Here is a 17,073-nt window from a genome sequence, read left to right on the forward strand (position 1 = left end):
GCGGTTTTGATTGCACTGAGTGCATACGGCGGAGCGATGGTTCTGTAAGCTGGTGCCTTGGAGGTCAGCGAACTGCTAGTGCTACTTTGTCTTAGAGACCGCGCCCCAATAATCGGCCCGTGAGGTCCAAACTCGGGGGCTACTTGGACGTGTGAAAAGCACATGAAGGATAACCTTTATCCTATGATGAAACTATGTTTCATCTATTGTGGCAAAACTATCTAGTATCTATTTTGGTTTTCCAAACTTTAGGGCAGAGTCACGACAGCAGGAGGAGCGTTCAGATGTGTTGTGATGCTATTTTAGCGTGACTTTGGAAGCCACGGTAGGTTTTGGCGTGTTGGCCTTGGGCTACGTGTCATTTTATAAAGTACGAGGACGCGCCAAAATGTCTGACAAAACAGACGCGCCGCGACTGGAGCCGGGGGTAACCCCAGTCCGTCCAATGAGTCCAGATCAGCGGCCCCGCCCGGTGCCACGCACGCTGCCGTCTATTGGATAGGCGGCCGTCGAAGCTCTCCCCGCGGGAGCGGAGACGTTCTCCGGGACCGTCACGTTTACAACGTATGTCAGTTGGACCAAGTTCAGGTGGCAAGTTGCGTTTAGGGCCAGGCGCCGCACCCGGCCGGAGTACATACACATACATCGAAAATATGCCCCTGTGGGGTAATATGAAGCTGTGCAAAACGGTATACAAAGAGATTGAAAGGGAGCGGCCGGTCGCCTCCTCGGCGGCCGTGCAGCGGCCCGGCAGTGGCCGCCGCCTCTCGGAGCCCTCCAGCACTATATCACAATGGGCGGGCGGCGCGGTGCGGTGCGGCGGCGCTCAGTCGGCCGGCCGCCGACCGTTGGCTGCTGGCGGTGACCCGGCCGGCTCGACCTTGACCCGCGGGCCGGGCTCCGTCTTCACCCTGGCCGCCAGCGGGCCCGGCTGCGACAGCTGCGACATAGAGAGCGCCGGGTTGGCCACGGCGATGATGGTACCGGCGGCCGAGGCGATCACCTGCCGGCCGACGGACACGGGTCAGACACGACAGCCGGCGGTCATTGGCACGATAGGCGGAGGTCAAAGGCACCATAGGCGACGGTCATAGGCAAAACAAGCAGGCGACCACTTGCCGCCCGACGGACATGGGTCACAATCACAAACGATAGCCGGCGGTCATAGGCACCATAGGCGGCGATCATCTCACTCACTCACTCACTCACTCACTCACTCACTCACTCACTCACTCACTTACTCACTCACTCACTCACCAAATTACATACATGTAAAATCGAATGACAGCACTTATGAACATAGAACAACATCCAGAAAGCTACACACATAGCATAGATGTAACGTAGAACTAAACGGTGCACATCAATCTACATATAACGCGACTGTGCCGAGTGGCAACCAACAATCGTTCGGTAACTTCACAGACACAGATTTCATGCATCCTCGCTGCTCAGCTGCGGGTGATATGTGGAGTGCACTGAACACATAGAACCATACAGACTACATAGGTCTAATATCATTCAGCTGTATGTAGTCAGCAGCTACCTGGTCGTTTGTTCGAAGCACATCATTTATTCATCTCAGTGCAGTGGTCCGGTTTTCGGCATATTTATAGTAGGTGTCGAGGTGAATCGATTTGAGGTCGGCTTTGTAGCTAGATTATCTCAACAATTTTTAATGCATGGGTTTTCCTTGTCTTTCTTTATGATGTTTCCTTTTCTCCTCCATTTGATATGTAGACGGCGGATGGAACCTTGTGTAGAGAGCTCTGATTACTGCAAAGAAGTGTGGCTTCATGTGACCAACCACCCTGTGACTCTAATTAAAAGCACATTATTTGCTAATTGCACTATAAGCATGTGTTGCTTCCACGAGAGGACGATGCGGTACGATGTGATTTGAACTCGAGGGGGATGCGCTGAGTGGCGACAACGATGGGCGCTGTGTACCATGCACTAGCGCGCGTGCATGAGCGGGCGACAGCCAGCCGCGGGGCGGGGCCGTACCTTGTGCTCCGGGAAGAAGGTGTGCGCGCCGCCGGAGGTGGGCGGGCCGTGGCTCACCAGGCCCCTCACTACCCGCAACCCCTCGTCCACTAGCGTCTCCTGCACCAGCTACAGGTGACAGACAGACGGACGGGAACGGACCGGCAACGTCAGCGGGGCGTCAGCCGGCGGTCGCCCGCTCCGGAGACAGCGGCAGGAGGTGGCAATACGGCAGAGATACCCCCGGTGCCAGATATGACACGCTCTACTGATGTAACGTTTTTTTTTTTAATTGAAATGAAATGTTTCCGAATTTCGACTTGCTCCATCCTTTATCCAAACTTCTTACATGCTAATTGTGAAGCAGCTTCCCTCCCAGAGAAGTATGAACAAGATGACAGTCCAGGTGGGAAAGGAAGTCTTGTCAGCATACAAGATATCAGTTCATGGACGCCAAGAGCTGGTTAGCGAACCTTCTACATGACTGTTTGACAGTCGGGGGATGCTCAGAAATGATTCGGGCCCGGCCGCCAGGTCTGGTATGAGCGTACATACCTTTTTGGTGAGCCGCCGGTCAGAGGTGTCGAGCCGCGCCGCGTCTGCCTCCCGGGTGCCGTCGGCTCGGATCGGGTCGCCCTCCCTGGAGCTGTCGCCGGCCGGGCCCTGCCGATCACCGGGAACTGGCGTCACACGCACTGACGGGGAGTAATATATTACTGATGGTGTCACTGAACTGACTGGCACACATGAACGAAGGCCCTTCCTATCTAAATTCAGAGTCTTCCGTTGTGTCTAAATGTATATTATCGAATATTAACGTTTTCCCAGAAGTGTTGATTTTTTGTGTGAAATGTAATGATGTGACTGCAATTCCAGAAAACCAACAAAGAAGCATTCCTGCTACAGTTTTAACCATTGTGTTGTATTACACATTTCGTCTTACCTGCGGTGAGGCTGCACTGCTCAACGAGTACTGGGAATCGTCGTCATAGATTTCAAGACAGTTCTTGAAGGACCTGAAACAGAGGGAAGCAACATAAGTCCGCCTGTGTTCGCTTCGTCCACAAAGAAGAATCCAAACTAAGAGGCGGGAAGCCACACGGCCGTCCAAAGAACTCGGACGCCGGCTGTCGTGGCGGCCGGCCGCAGAGACAGCCGGCGGTCGGTGGCGTTTTTGGTGCACCTTCGGCTCTCTGTTCACCGCTCACTGCTCTGCACGACCGCTGGCAAAAACTGACCAATGGAAAAACGGCCGGCCGGTGGTGGTCAGCTCACAGAGAGCGGCGGTGGGCACATGTAGCGAGAGGTGTGCCTCGTAATAGTACAGAATGAGAGATGCGAGAACAGACGAGAGGCGTGAGCAGTGAGCACACAGGGAAGTGTATGGACATCAAGAGGATAGAATGCACGAAGCGGAAAAAATGCGAACGTTCGATCATATACAGGGACCAGAGTGAAAAGTCTGTTTTACTGGTGGGTGCCGATATTGAACAAAGAAGCCGTGAAGGTAGTTAGTACTTAGTCGAGAGGAAACCATTTCAAGACTGGTCAAGGTTTTCCTGTAAACAGTAAAAATATAAGTTTTACTTGTTTTCCTGTCTTTGCACAGATGTTTAAACTGTATCGCCAAAGTTCAACCCGGGAATCCCTGTGCACCCTTAGTTTTCGCATAGCCAACGACCGATTCTTTCCTGCGGCTGCACCATCGAAGTTCACTGTGTTTCAGACTGGCGTTATTTTTGTCGTTTTTTCGTCGTCCTGTTGCCGGGACGACCGACTGCCATTGTTGCGGCTCGGTCGGTCCTCGCTCCCCAGCGCCGGCCTCTGGTAGGCCACACTTTTCCCGGACTTTCGGTCAGCCGCTTTTCTGCAGCCAGTTGTGAAAATAACGAGCTGCAGACAAAAATGTGCAAGGGTTTGCATTGTATTTTTGTCGGCATTTCGTGGAACTGGCTGGCCAATAAGCGCCGCACCCAAACGCTACCCTGGGAACGGCGACTGTAACATCAGATTTGGCGAAGCTGAGAGGATATGGATGTGGTAAAGGTGGCTTGGTGGCTAAGCTAGGAGCTCTTTTAGATGTGATGGCAATCTCAGATTGGGCAGGCTTCCTTTCGCTAGTTGCCTGGCACTCCCTTTGATGGTCTCCGCCAAACTGGAGTCCCACGCTACCTCGAAAACAAATACCTAATTGCAAACCAACAATAGCTAGTACAATCAACCGACAATGATAGAGGGTGCCGGGTAACCGATAGCTTCGACCGAATTAGTGCGCCGCTGTGGTTTGCGCTGCAGCTGGTCAGCAAGGCGCCAGTTCGGAGCAGGGCCGGGGTCGGCTGCCGGCGCCCGGCCGGTGGGGCTCGCTCGGCCCGGTCGGTGCCCGGCCCCGGCGCACTGCAGGCGCCGCACGGGCCGGGGAGAGCGGGCCTATTGATCGCGGCCGGCGGCGCTGCAGCCGCCCTCCTCCCTCCGCCGCCGCTGCCGCCGCCGGTTAACGGCCCAAATATCGACCCGTTGCAGAGAACGAAACGAAACGGGAGCGCCGCCGCCGCCGCGGCCGCCGGAAAAACGGCCGGGACTTCCCTCGCCATTTGTGGCGGCACCTACAGTGGCAGGACGCAAAAGAAACCGACCATTGTCAACACTCATGCCAGACGGCTAATGCATCATCGTGTGTATTGTAATGAGTTGATGCTAAATTGTTGGTATTTGTGTTATAGAAGCTGTGTTTAAGTTCCCAGCTGTGGAACCCCGACTGTGAAAAGCGGAGCTCTGTTTTGTCGGGCTCCGTTTCCTGCTGAACTGACCGACCTAGCTTGTCAGCCGCGTCGGCTACAACCAATAACACGAGTCGTGAATGAGACTGCCGGAGCGTGCCGACAAAACAGAAACTGTGCCGCGGCCGGCCGCTGCCTGCTTTTGCCCCAGTTACCCGTTTCTTCAGTGACGGGGTTCAATGAAACTAGCTCGTCGTGATTGCTCAGTATCTCGCTTTGGGCTGCAACACAAGTCCTTCAATGCCCACATTTTTTGCCATCACCTCCGGCGCCAGGGTCGCCGATATTGGGAAAGCAAGCATGAAATCGATACCTTTGACGCAGGAGCGGGTTAAAACCACTCATTTTTGTTTTACAGACTGAGGTCTTGTTTAAAAGCACATCTTACGCGCGTCGAGTGAATCCCACCGGCCGAGCAAAGTCCGTGGGTGTGCCAACAGGTGATGTGCCCGCTCCACCGGCTGAGACGGCAGCGCTCAGCCGCGCGGTACTCACTGTTTACTCTCCTGCACGAGCTCGGTCTGCTCGGAGCGCAGCTGCTGCTGCTGCCGCTCCAGGCCGGCGATCTGCTGCTGCAGCGAGCCACCCTCGCCCTCGCCCTCGCCGGCCGGCCGCTCTCCATCGGCAGGCCCGCCCTCGTCGCCGCGCTCTTGCAGCTGGCGCAGCTGGTCTCCCCGCTCCTGGAGCTGGCGCAGCTCGTCAGCTATCTGCTCCAGACGATCCTGTGCGGACGGGAAGGTTTTGTGAACTCCGTGTCCGCCGTCAGCCTCAAGGTCCACGTCTATCCATTCTATTCTCGCCTTGCTTGATGTCAATGGATAAGACATATGAGGCATCAGAGGCTGCCATCTGATTCTAAAAGTCACACCACAAAGGAACAAAGGTATAAGTATTTCTCAAGGTGCTGAATTACCGTCTAACATTATCTGGTTCCTGATTCCCTGAGGACTGTCACTTTCCCTACATAAGCATGTTATTATCATTAACCTTCCCAACGTCTCAACTCTCAAGTCCCTTCAAGCAGAGCAGCTGAAATGACTCGCCTACCTTTATCAGCAGGGGAAACCGCTCAGATCAACCCGATCCCCTCCAGAAGGAGTGGATTCCTGCCGCCTCTCCATTCCCATCTGCCGCCCCCTCCAGTCGGCAGTCCTACATACCGCCCCCTCCAGTCTCGCCGGCCGCTCCCCTACCTGCCGCCCCTCCAGTCCCACCTGCCGCTCTCCCTACCTCCCGCCGTACCTGCCGCCCCCTCCAGGAGGGATCGCCGTTCGGGTCCGGCGGCGAGTCAGAGTCGAGTCGCATCCTCTTCCCTCCGCTGCCCTCGTCCATGAGCCGCAGGTCGCGCGGAGAGTAGCACTGGGCGCCCTGGGACCTGCACGGCACCGTCAACAGTCACAGACCTGCACAGCACATAGTCCCAGCGTCAGCCGTAGAGGCATTGTCGGCACACCGGCACTCCCAGGGAAGGCGAGCATTATAGCACTAGTTATAGCACTATAGCAAGGACGCTACAAAGAGAAGCGCGCTCTGGTGTTTGACAAAAACTGCAGCGCTGTGCTGATTTAATTATTTATAACAGCGATCGATCCGCGAAACGCGATCACGCTAACTGATCTACTTTTACGAGTTTTTGTCCCCTAAAGATGTTTTTCTGTTCCTCTGGAGAATAAAAACAAGATGAAGGTAATGCTGAAAAGTCGGTGATATTTGATTACGTCTTCAGCGGCTATATTGGCTGGAGTTAAGAACAGACTCAAAAAGCGTTGTTGCCGAGGTGATGGAGATGTCAAAGTCACAACAATCTACACTTCACTGCGTTGGTACGATGCCTCGCCTGCAGCAATGGGTTGATAATGCTGGCCTTTCATCGAAGAAAAAAATACAGAGGCTCTGACCCTTATTAGCCCCAGCCTAGCTATTAAATGCTTGCCTTATCTCGTCCTGAAAAAAAAATAATAATAAAAAGCATTGGTGCCTGTCCTCGAAGTAAGCAGTAGGCAGCCACTAACCTGGCCTGACTAACTGACCCCGAGTGGCCCTCTGACTGACCTGGAGTGACCCGAGGAATAACTCCTGACGTGGAGTGACACATCTACTGACCTGGAGTGGCCCTTAGAGTACTGGTAGCCCGAGTTGCGCACCACCTGTCTGGCCAGCGGGAACAGCTCGTCACGCCGGGTGAGCAGCGCCGGGACGTGCAGACAAATCTGCGCCGCCGCCTCGTTCACAGACACCTACCACACACAGACAGACAGACAGGGCGGTCAGTGGCAGACAGGCGAGCGGCATTTATCACCTATCACAGTCGCATATCCAATAGGCCACAGAGACTCGGAGCAGCACTTCGGTAAAAGTCGGGTTCTTCTACAGCAGTTCCGCGGACGTTCTATATACCCTGTTTCCGCGTACCTCGTGCAGGGTGAGGGGTTTCTCGGCCTTCCGTTTGCAGTCGAACCGGCCGTAGATGGCGGCGTACTCGCGGATCTTGTCCATCCGCTTCGGGTCGTCCGGGTCCATTCCGACCACGTACTGCAGGCGAGACGTCTGCCCGTTACTGTCAGACAAGCGTCACGGCCCCCCGCTGCCCGAGTCACGGCCCCCGCCGCCCGACTCACGGCCCCTCTCCGCCCGAGTCACGGCCCCTCTCCGCCCGAGTCACGGCCCCCCGCCGCCCGACTCACGGCCCCTCTCCGCCCGAGTCACGGCCCGCGCGTCTCCGACCATCCCGCCCGTGTCACCCGTCTACCAGTACCAGGGGTGGATTCCTGGAGACCGCAGCCGTTTAGTATCACAAACGGTCGTAAAAGCGGTGCGTCTGATGGACGCCGATGACGTCACATATAACGGGAATGCAAACAATGTCTGGACGAAGTGGCGATGAAGGATTAGCACGGTGACGAGCGAGACAGACCGCAAACACGAGAATGGCCGCTCCCTGCGGCACGAGAACAGGCTCTGGTCAGCGGCTAATGTGAGCCACGGCCCCGCTTCCGAATACAGGTCACCCTAACAATGGCACCGGGAGGTAGCAGGCCGTACTTCGTTACGGCTTTGTCCTTGAATGTAACCCTTCCGCGTCTGTCGAGCACCACCCACTAATCATTGCAGCTAAAAATGTTATTATCGGCCAGCAAAACCAGACTGGTCAGATGCCGGTAAAAACCGAGGTTACACATGCAAATGGATAAAAACCGGCGCAAACAGGGCGTAAAAAGCGGTCGTCCGACCGACTAGAATGACAGGATAGCAGGATGCGTGAGACAAAGCGCCGTGCCGGGACGGAGCCGGCAGCGGCGGCCGGCTACTTGCCTCCAGCTCCTTGCAGGCCTTGCGTTTGCTGCTGTGCTGCTGGCGCGGCTCGAAGTCGGGCAGCGTTTTGGCGATGGCCAGCGCGGTGTCGGCCAGCCGGCGGATCTGCGAGGCGCGCAGCGTCGGTGTCAGCTGCAGCGGCGAGCTCGACGTGGGGTACTGCTCGCCGCCGCCGCCGCCGGAGCTCTCCTCACCGGGCCCGGACCGGCTCGGCCACGGCTCGCGGCTGCTCTGCGGGCGCAGGAGGGCAGGTCAGGGCGCTGACGAACCGAGTCCTGAACCGGTACAGCGTCAGCGCCTATATCGACATTAACTGCTTCAGCTTCTGCATGAGAATCCAAACTTCCTGGTAAACTCTGCGACGGATTACACGGTAATGAATACGCCGGTTCACCTGTCAGTGTGTGGACTCACCTGGGAGTGTGACGGTGACGGCAGACTGTCCCGGTCGCGGCCCAGGCTCGGTGTGGGGCTGGCCGCTGCCGGCGGCGTGCTGCGCGCGGCCGGGGCCGCCGGCGCCGACGGCGCCCGCACCGGCGGCTGCACGGGACTGGCCGTGACGGGCGCCGCCGTCACGGTGACGGGCAGCAGCGCGGCCGGCGCGGCCGACACGGCCGCGGCCGGCGGCAGGCCGCCCAGCTGGCCCACCAGGGCGCGGCCGGCCGGCAGGAACCCGGCGGTCGGCACCGGCAGCAGCGGCACGTGGAACTTGCCTGCAACGGAGCAGCGGCACGTCGGTACGGGGGCTAACGGATGACGAGCAGTGTGGGAACATCGGCCGAATGTGGTCTAAAAGGGTTGTCTTAGCGAGGGTTACACGAGGGTATGCGATCTTGTTTATTTAGGTAAGTATAAGCATAAGTATAGTGTAAGTAAGACTTATTTAGTGTAAGTATTACGCACCAACTGATCGAAATACGACCACCTCGACCAGTTTCATACAGAATCGATCACCCATCCGTCCTGGCACTCTGCATCTGCTCCTCTCCTCCCCTCCGTGCACGTGCAACAAACCATCTCACTCCACCTATGTCGCTGTATCAAATTTTGTATTAAAAAATATGACATTAATCCCCCCCCCCCAAAATCGCACATATATAGGCTTGGCCACCGTTACATTTTGCTCTGTCCGTTAGAAAATGTTGCAGTCTCTCTCGCCGCAAACACTGCGCTGTGCACATTGCGATCAGAGAGCAATTGTCTTTATTTAGAAGACTCTGCGACGTTTTTATCGACTCGGTCTTTGTCCAGCGCTCGCTGCAATTCGCAAGCTTCCGTTGCTTTCTTGCGACATCGCTTATCAAGGTAATATGACTCTGAACGGACCGCAAAAACAGAATGCTTCGACTCCTTGCGGCGCGCAGGTGACAAAAACGGACGGACTGATGGCCGCTGGTCTGGACAGCGGCACAGCCGACCGCCCGACGACTGGCGTCCACTGCTCAGCGACCGACGCTCACCGTCCGGCGACTGACGTCCACTGCTCAGCGACTGACGTCCACTGCCCGGCGACTGACGTCCACTGTTCAGCGACTGACGTCCACTGCTCAGCGACCGACGTTCACCGCTCAGCGACCGACGTTCACTGCTCAGCGACCGACGTTCACCGCTCAGCGACTGACGTTCACCGTCCGGCGACTGACGTCCACTGCTCAGCGACTGACGTCCACTGCTCGACATACCCTCGGCTCGGCGGCCGCCCTCGTTCAGTCAGCCCCACCGGCACCCCGTCAGCCGCGGCGTTCCAGCCGAATGGACCACCAGCTGCGCTCACTGGTTTTCAGTTAACAGTGGACGTAGCTGTCCTGCTGACCGTGACTATTTGCCGTACCAGTCAGGACAGTGGCTTTCTCTGTCAGATATTTCCGTTTTTTAGGTACATGACGTTTCATAACGTGCTGACTGCCTGCTGATGCCTATTAGCGAACGCCATCAACGATAGGATGGAGGAAGGCCTCCAAGCATTTGCCTCCAGTTAATAGTTGGGAGCATTGCTATGGTTAATTTAACACGAACAAAGCTTGCAGTAGGCAGTAAGTAAGTGACTAATGTAAGAAGTTAAACGGGGGCAAATAGAACGAGTAGAACGACATCTTCTCCATGAAATGTATAGGGCGGTATGTCGGCTCTATGGCTCTAATGCACTCGTATGTCTGCCTCCGCGACGTTACAGCGTCTTCTGAGCGCATTTCAGTTGACCTGGCGACTCGCGTTTTTGCAGTCCATTATTATATTGGCTATTGTGTCTTCAGTGCACTGAAAGCTCTGTTTTTGTGACCAGCGCGATTTGTGTCAGTGTGTCAGCGCAGACTCAAAACGGTGCAGTAGTTTTTTATACGTTAGCTGAAATGCAGTAAACATACCTACCTGACTATCTATGCCTGGGACAGATTCGGCATTCACCGTAAATGAAAAACAACAGCCAGAAATGTTTTTTTGATAGTACTGCTTTCCTACATACCTATCACCTATAGCGTAAAAACAGAGCCAGGTGCATAACCTTATCGAAAGGATTCAGATTCGATGTCAAATCAGTAGGTACGGTCTCAGCATTGGCATGCCGTCAACGTCTTTGACTATGACTTTGAGTTGAGTCGGCATAAGCATTGGTAACCGCAGTGTGCCGGGATTAAAAACATGGGAGAGAAAAGACAGTGATATCCTAATTCACAGTATCCATACACTGGGTGAGGCTCGACTATTCACGTTACGGTACCGATCACGGCCGATATTTTCACCGCTAGATGGCAGTAGTAGTTAAACGCCTGAATGTAGACTGTGCCGCAGTGCCGCTCTCCGTCTCGGCGGCGGCCGGCCCGGCCGGGGACTGCAGTAGGTACCGGGTCGGTTTGGCCGGGGGCACCGTCCCCGGTCCCACGGGGCGCCACTGACCTGGCGAGCTGACCCACTCCTGGAGCGCCTTCTGCAGGCGGCGCACGTGCAGCGGCTTGGACGCCATGCCGACCAGCGCCATGATCTCGAGAAACTCCTCCTCGCCGGCCTCGCACAGCTGCTGCACGTCATCACCGCCTGACGTCACACACACACACAGAGAATGACGTCACCGTCACAGGAGGAGTCACCTGCCATCACAGCCCATCGTCATACAGCGAGGGTGACAACAGACAACAGTACGCATCACAACAGCCAGTGTCCCCTATGCCACTAGCGCAGAGACGTTAGTAACGTTACTATGACTCAAGTCAGATTCTGGCAGTGGTGAACCAGATTCAGATAGATATCATATCATGCAAACTTGAAAATGATTGCCTACGAAGATCTAAGAATGTAGATTATTGAGTGCTTGGCTGAGAAGGTATTTTGATTTATTATAACATGCAGCAAGCGACACAAAAATCCAGACAATGGTCAGCAAAATGCCTTGCGGACTGCGGTCTAACAGATAACATTGCTTATTGTCCTTTCGATGTCTCTCAACCCATCAGATGCTGTAGATAAATTTATTAGAAGCGAACTATTGTGCCAATTAAGTCTCACATGCGCACAATGACGAGCGGTAGCGACGAGTAGAAGAATGAATACGGTTAGATAAAACGTGCGAATAAGAAATGTTTGAATACGGCAACGGCATCATACGAGTCGAAGACATTATTGTTAAATGTAGATTTTTACGTTGAAGCTCAAATTGCGTTTCGACGCTTAACAGTTTATTAAACGATTTATTATGTTATTGATGCTTATGGAAAATATTGCCAGCAGTTTTTAAGGAAAAATTTTGTACGATTCCCGCTAATTCAACCGTTAGCCGACGATCTGGCTGCCTTAAATCCAGACAGGAAATGTCTTTAAACAGGTACCATTTGGCGGGATCAGAGTGGGTCGTGCAGGTGGTGTGCAGAAGCGGCTGTGGACGTGTTCCAGGTGCAGTGATCGCCGTTTTAACAGGCGACGGGAGGGTACGGCGCAGCGACAGAGACAAATAGTATATAGGAAATGGTGTGGTACGTACCGCGGCGCTTACCTTGGCTGATAAACACGTCATAGTAGCTGAGCAGGTTGGCGTGCTGCAGCACCCGGTACAGCTGCAGCTCCGACTCGTTGGTCGGCTGAGACGTCATCGTCACTGAAACACGGCGGAGGGAGTGGTGTCAGAGCGCTGTGGGGCGGTGTCACCGGCACATCGCGGGGTGACCACCCATCCCGGCACTATCGCCGGCGGACGGGGTGGTGTCAGAGCGCTGTGGGGCGGTCACCGGTACACCGCGGGGCGGTCACCGGCACACCGCGGGGCGGTCACCGGCACACCGCGGGGCGGTCACCGGTACACTGTGGGACGGTATTACATCGCGGGGCGACCACCCATCCCAGCACTATCGCCGGCGGATTGTTCAACGGCTCGCCGTGTGGGGCCTGCCGTATAGGAGTGAGTTAACCAAAACACCTTGCAGGCTATTGATAACGTTTTAAAAACCATCGCAAGAATAAGGCATCATTAAACTTCACTAGTACCACTCAATTGGCTGCAAATACGCCGTTACCGAGCGACATCTTAAGCAAGTTAAGTACGTACAGTGCATAGGCGGCGGAACGGGGGGGGGGGCACCGGGGCACCGTGCCCCCTCCTTTGATTTTGGCATTTTAACATTGGCCCCATGGGCGTTGCATGGAAAGAATGGGACCAAAAGTCGGCAGTGCCCCCCCCCTGTCCCCTAATTGAAGGTGTTCCGCCGCCACTGGGCACTGGTACAGTGAATCACAGTGAAAACAAGACGCGAAAGGGAACGACTGGTTTTGCCATCAAAATTATCACACAGGATGTAAAGGAATGACATCGACGTTGCGATGTAGCTTCTAGCCAGAATTGGCAGGGCTGTTTGATTGCTCCCTTAGGTATATCAGCCCTCGGCCGGCCGTCCCGCCGCCCGCTGTGTGTGTAGTGAGCAGCCATCACCACACGTGTCTCATCCCGACACTCGTCCGTCCTTTGTGTGCGCTGATCAATCCGGCCACGTGCCGCAGCCGACGCGTCGTCTCCGCCGCGGCCGCGCCGTTTTTCGTCGGCCGTCATTGACCCGGCGCTACACGCGCGCCGTCCCATATTTTACAGAGCATCGATTGCGTTTTCCAACCGCCGGGTTCAACGGAACGGCGCCGACAGAGGGTCGTCGGCGAATGATTGGTCAGCTGGCCGCCGCACGGCAGCACCGTCGCCTCCTACGCACACCGACGATTCAGGGGGGGGGGGGGGGCTGACACCCGTGACTGGTGACACCATACGGGTCACGAGCCGCTAGCTATAGGTAACGGAGCGACGTCTTTCGTTTGGATGTCACGTGTCAGGAGTTGTGTTACAGCACTGAAGACACATCATCCGTGAGTTATCATAACGTCTTTTTCATTGCATCTTAAAATCGTTAATCTTAAACACCGAGCCCGAGGAATAAGGTATTTCCATGCATCTTTACGATTTTTGTAATGCAACGATGCATCACAGATAAAGCTTTCCAGTGAAGTGCCCAGAAGACACATCATGTTGCTGGGCAAATAGCTTAACGACAACACACCTAAATGACATTGGACTGCATGATAAGGTAAGGTATATAAAGATGTAACCACCCCTCCCCCAAAAGCTAAGGGATTCGCAGCTTTGACGTTGCATAAATCGCTGTTGCAAAGGTTATGTCTGTCACGCACCGACCCGATGTAGTTCACCTATTGAAATATTGCATACACATGAGATGTCTCAAGGAGTCGCTCCACTCGACCTTGAGAAGAGCGGACGAGAAAATATTGATCTAAGGGACCGCTCCTTCATTAATGTCGGGCGTTTAACCGCGCCGGTGAAAAGCACCGCCGCGATATCGCTGCAACTTATTACACACACACCTCTGGTTAGATCGGCGTGTGTTGTTGAAACGTCCAATAGTCCCATTTGATAGCGAACAATCTCCATAAAGTCTGCCCTTTTTTTCGGAGGATGTCACATTTTAACCTCACTGGAATGTGATAGCCGCTCGGCATAACACTGAGCTATGAGCATTTAAGCTCAACCCATCAGCTACGCAGGCTGGCGAAACCATTGCCAGACATGGTCTCTACAAAATATGAACGTTCTTTTACAGCTCACAACTCGGGAAACAACCAGTGACACTAAACGTCACACGAAGCCGGATAAACAGGTGACCTAGTGGTGACCCAGCGACCCAGTCCCGACCCAGCGGGCCCGTCGCCGACCCTCTCCAGCAGACAGCCGACCCCGAGTAGCCGAGCCTCCATGGTGTCGCTGAGATCGTGTGACCGTGGTGTGGCTCACCGGGTGAGGATGGGTCCTCACGTGGGTAACCAACTGCCAATAACAGACCTCGGGGACCTGAATGGGAAGCATGTAGCACAAGCACCGCAAGGAAAATGGGTCCTTGCACGCTTTCCAAATAACTCGATCTGAGGCTTGTTTTAACAACGGAAAAAATCGCTGACCGTGGTCATTTTGAGGCGTTTAAGTCGCCCGCAAGTTTCACCATGGCCACGCGAAAAGGAATCTCAATATCGGCCAGCAAGATATTTTTTACACCAGCATTATTCGCGAGGCTGGTGGAAATTTTAAACGAATTTAGAGCCTACAAATAGCCACAGCCAGCGATTTTTTTTCTGTTGGTAAAACTGGGCTTCGCAAAGGTCTACACGCTCGGATAGGTTCGGCCACGCTGCTTGTTTATTGAGGGGCGGTCTGCAAATTCCTTCCGTCCGGCAGCGGCTCTGAAGACCAGGGGCGCGGGAACTAGGTACTTTCAGACGGGGGGGGGGGGGGCACACCATAATAGAGATCAACCTAGGGTACCCGCAAATCTAGTTTTCTCACCGGTTTTAGGCCACTTATTTTTCATCCCTTTACCTTTTCAACAAAAAAAAAAAACATTTGCAAAAAAGTGCGGTATTCCGTCTCAAAGTTGTGAAGGCACCGCCCCCACGGCCCATGAGTTGTGGGGACAAGCTGCCCCCACTACCCCCCGGTTCCCGCGCCTATGCTGAAGACTCGTGCCTAGCTCCGTCGGCCTGGGCTCTATCGACTTTGACTCATTGCGGGCTGTCGGCGACTCTGACTCTGACTCACCGCGGGCTCACGGCTCCATCGACTCCGACTTCCCGTGGGCTGTCGGCGACTCTGACTCGGACTTACCACATGATGCCTATGGTTCTGACTGACTCACCGCGGGCTGCCGATGACTCTGACTCTGACTCCTCTGCGGTGCCGGCCGGCCGGCGGCGCTGCCCCGACAGGCGCATCACCAGCGCAGGCATGCCGTCACCGCAGGCCGCATCGGGACCGTCGCAGGCGACGTCACACACCGACCGACGGACCGATGGGCGCCGCGCTCGCCGCCGACGGTCGTCGCGAGCCGACTGGCGCTCGCGCCGCGTCGGCCGCCGGCTCCCCGGCCGCGCCGGCCGCGAAAAACGACCACAAAAACAGCCCTCTCTCGCAACAGCCGAACGCGAGAAAAACGCGTCTTGCCCGCCGGCGAGTCGGGGGCGGCAAAAAGCGACGCGGCCGGCCGGAAAAAGTGGCGAGGGTGGCGCGCTGGCGACGGCCGGCCAGCTGGTGCCGGTTTTTAGCCGGCCCGCTGACCGGAGCCGGGCGGCCGGCCCGGCGCCGGCGCGTGACGGCCGGTGCCGCTTTTTGTACCGCTCCCTGGTACAGCCGCCGCAGGCAGTGGACGGGTACCGACAGGTACCGGTACCGGTAGCGGCACAGGCGGCTATCGAGTACTTGCAGGTACCGGTACAGGTGGAGGCTACCGAGCACCCATACTCGGCTTTTGGCTGGCCGAGTATGGGTACGTTTTAGTTACTGAAGAGGAACCTTGAAATGAGTTAACGCTTTCACTCCGCCCGCGCCCCGTAGGGCTACCGGCGGACCCTACCACCCGTATAGGGGGGGGGGGGGGCCGTTTCGGCCCCCACCTAAGATCTCGGAAAGTTACCGGCCGATTTTCAAAATTCAAACGGCGTTCGATAGCCCCACCCGGGAACTACCTTGTGACCAAATTTCATTGACCTAGGTCAAACCGATGACGTCACAGGTCAGGTCAAAGGTCAGATTTTCACCGTTCACAGGCATTTCAAGAAATGTGTTGTGAAATCGAGTAAATTGGTAATTTATTGAAAACCATCGATGGTACATTGTTCGTCAAACACATACTTTGCTATCTGAGGTCTTTGATACCAGGTCAGGTCACAGCGAGGTCAGGTCACCGGGGGTCACATTATGAAAGTGTCGTGTGATACATGTTTTATGGTCCATTTTACATGACAAATGCGATTATGTGGGTTAGGCAGCCTTTCGGGCCAGCCTAGGTCACGTTTTGGTGAAGGTCAGGTCAAGGTCAGGTCAAATTAGGTCAAATTTCAAAGTTGATATTTTTGCATAAAATGGGTATCAATTCGATGCAGCTCGTCACGGGGAGTCTAATGGTGGTCTTTGTTTTGCTCTACGAGGTCTAGAATTGCCAAAAATTGCGTTTGAAAATTTGACGTCATCATTTTTGAACAGTTTTTTCGCTATAACTTGGCCAAAAAACGAGGTATAGATCTGAAATTTGGTATGTAGATAGAAGACGGTAGGTACTATCACATATATTCCGGTTTTTTCGAAACTCAAAAAACTTTTTGGATTTTTTTGGCTAATATATCCAAAAAAATGCTTTTTTGATTTTTGGGGTCAAAACTCAAAAATTTCAAAAATCCGAGATGGCAGTTTTGTAGCCCTGTCAATTCTACACCTTTTATGTCTTGATCATTTTTCTGTATCTTCAAAGCTGTAGGTCTGACAGGTCTTCTCGCGAAGATCTTTTTTCGGTCGAAAATGACAGAACATGACGTCATTCTGACGTCATTTGTGGCCAACCTATCATAGCCTCTGGAAAAAATTTTGGTCACAATGTGTAAAATTGATGCCCGGAGGGGTCCTGAAAGTTTGGTGGCGATATCTCCAGCCGTTTAGGAGATATCGACCGAAAAGGACAGGGGGGGGCCGTTT

At 54.7% G+C, this 17,073-nt stretch overlaps 1 protein-coding gene across 1 annotated transcript; it reads right to left on the minus strand.

Annotated features, from left to right (window-relative positions):
- Positions 1-817: 817 nt before the first annotated feature.
- On the minus strand, positions 818-15,373 carry LOC122389894 (NGFI-A-binding protein homolog). The gene is made up of 13 exons (XM_043382370.1): positions 15,245-15,373; positions 12,058-12,159; positions 10,968-11,105; positions 8,724-8,788; positions 8,490-8,678; positions 8,076-8,306; positions 7,176-7,310; positions 6,867-7,000; positions 6,006-6,138; positions 5,259-5,485; positions 2,930-3,002; positions 2,542-2,649; positions 818-1,003 (listed from the first exon to the last, which is right to left on the minus strand). Exons 1-13 carry the CDS (start codon positions 15,333-15,335, stop codon positions 827-829), a joined length of 1,803 nt encoding a protein of 600 aa, XP_043238305.1. The 5' UTR covers positions 15,336-15,373; the 3' UTR covers positions 818-826.
- Positions 15,374-17,073: the final 1,700 nt, after the last annotated feature.

This window comes from Amphibalanus amphitrite, unplaced genomic scaffold (genome assembly GCF_019059575.1).
Source record: "Amphibalanus amphitrite isolate SeventyFive unplaced genomic scaffold, NRLGWU_Aamphi_draft 000020F_arrow, whole genome shotgun sequence".
Classification (NCBI taxonomy): Eukaryota; Metazoa; Arthropoda; class Thecostraca; order Balanomorpha; family Balanidae; genus Amphibalanus; species Amphibalanus amphitrite.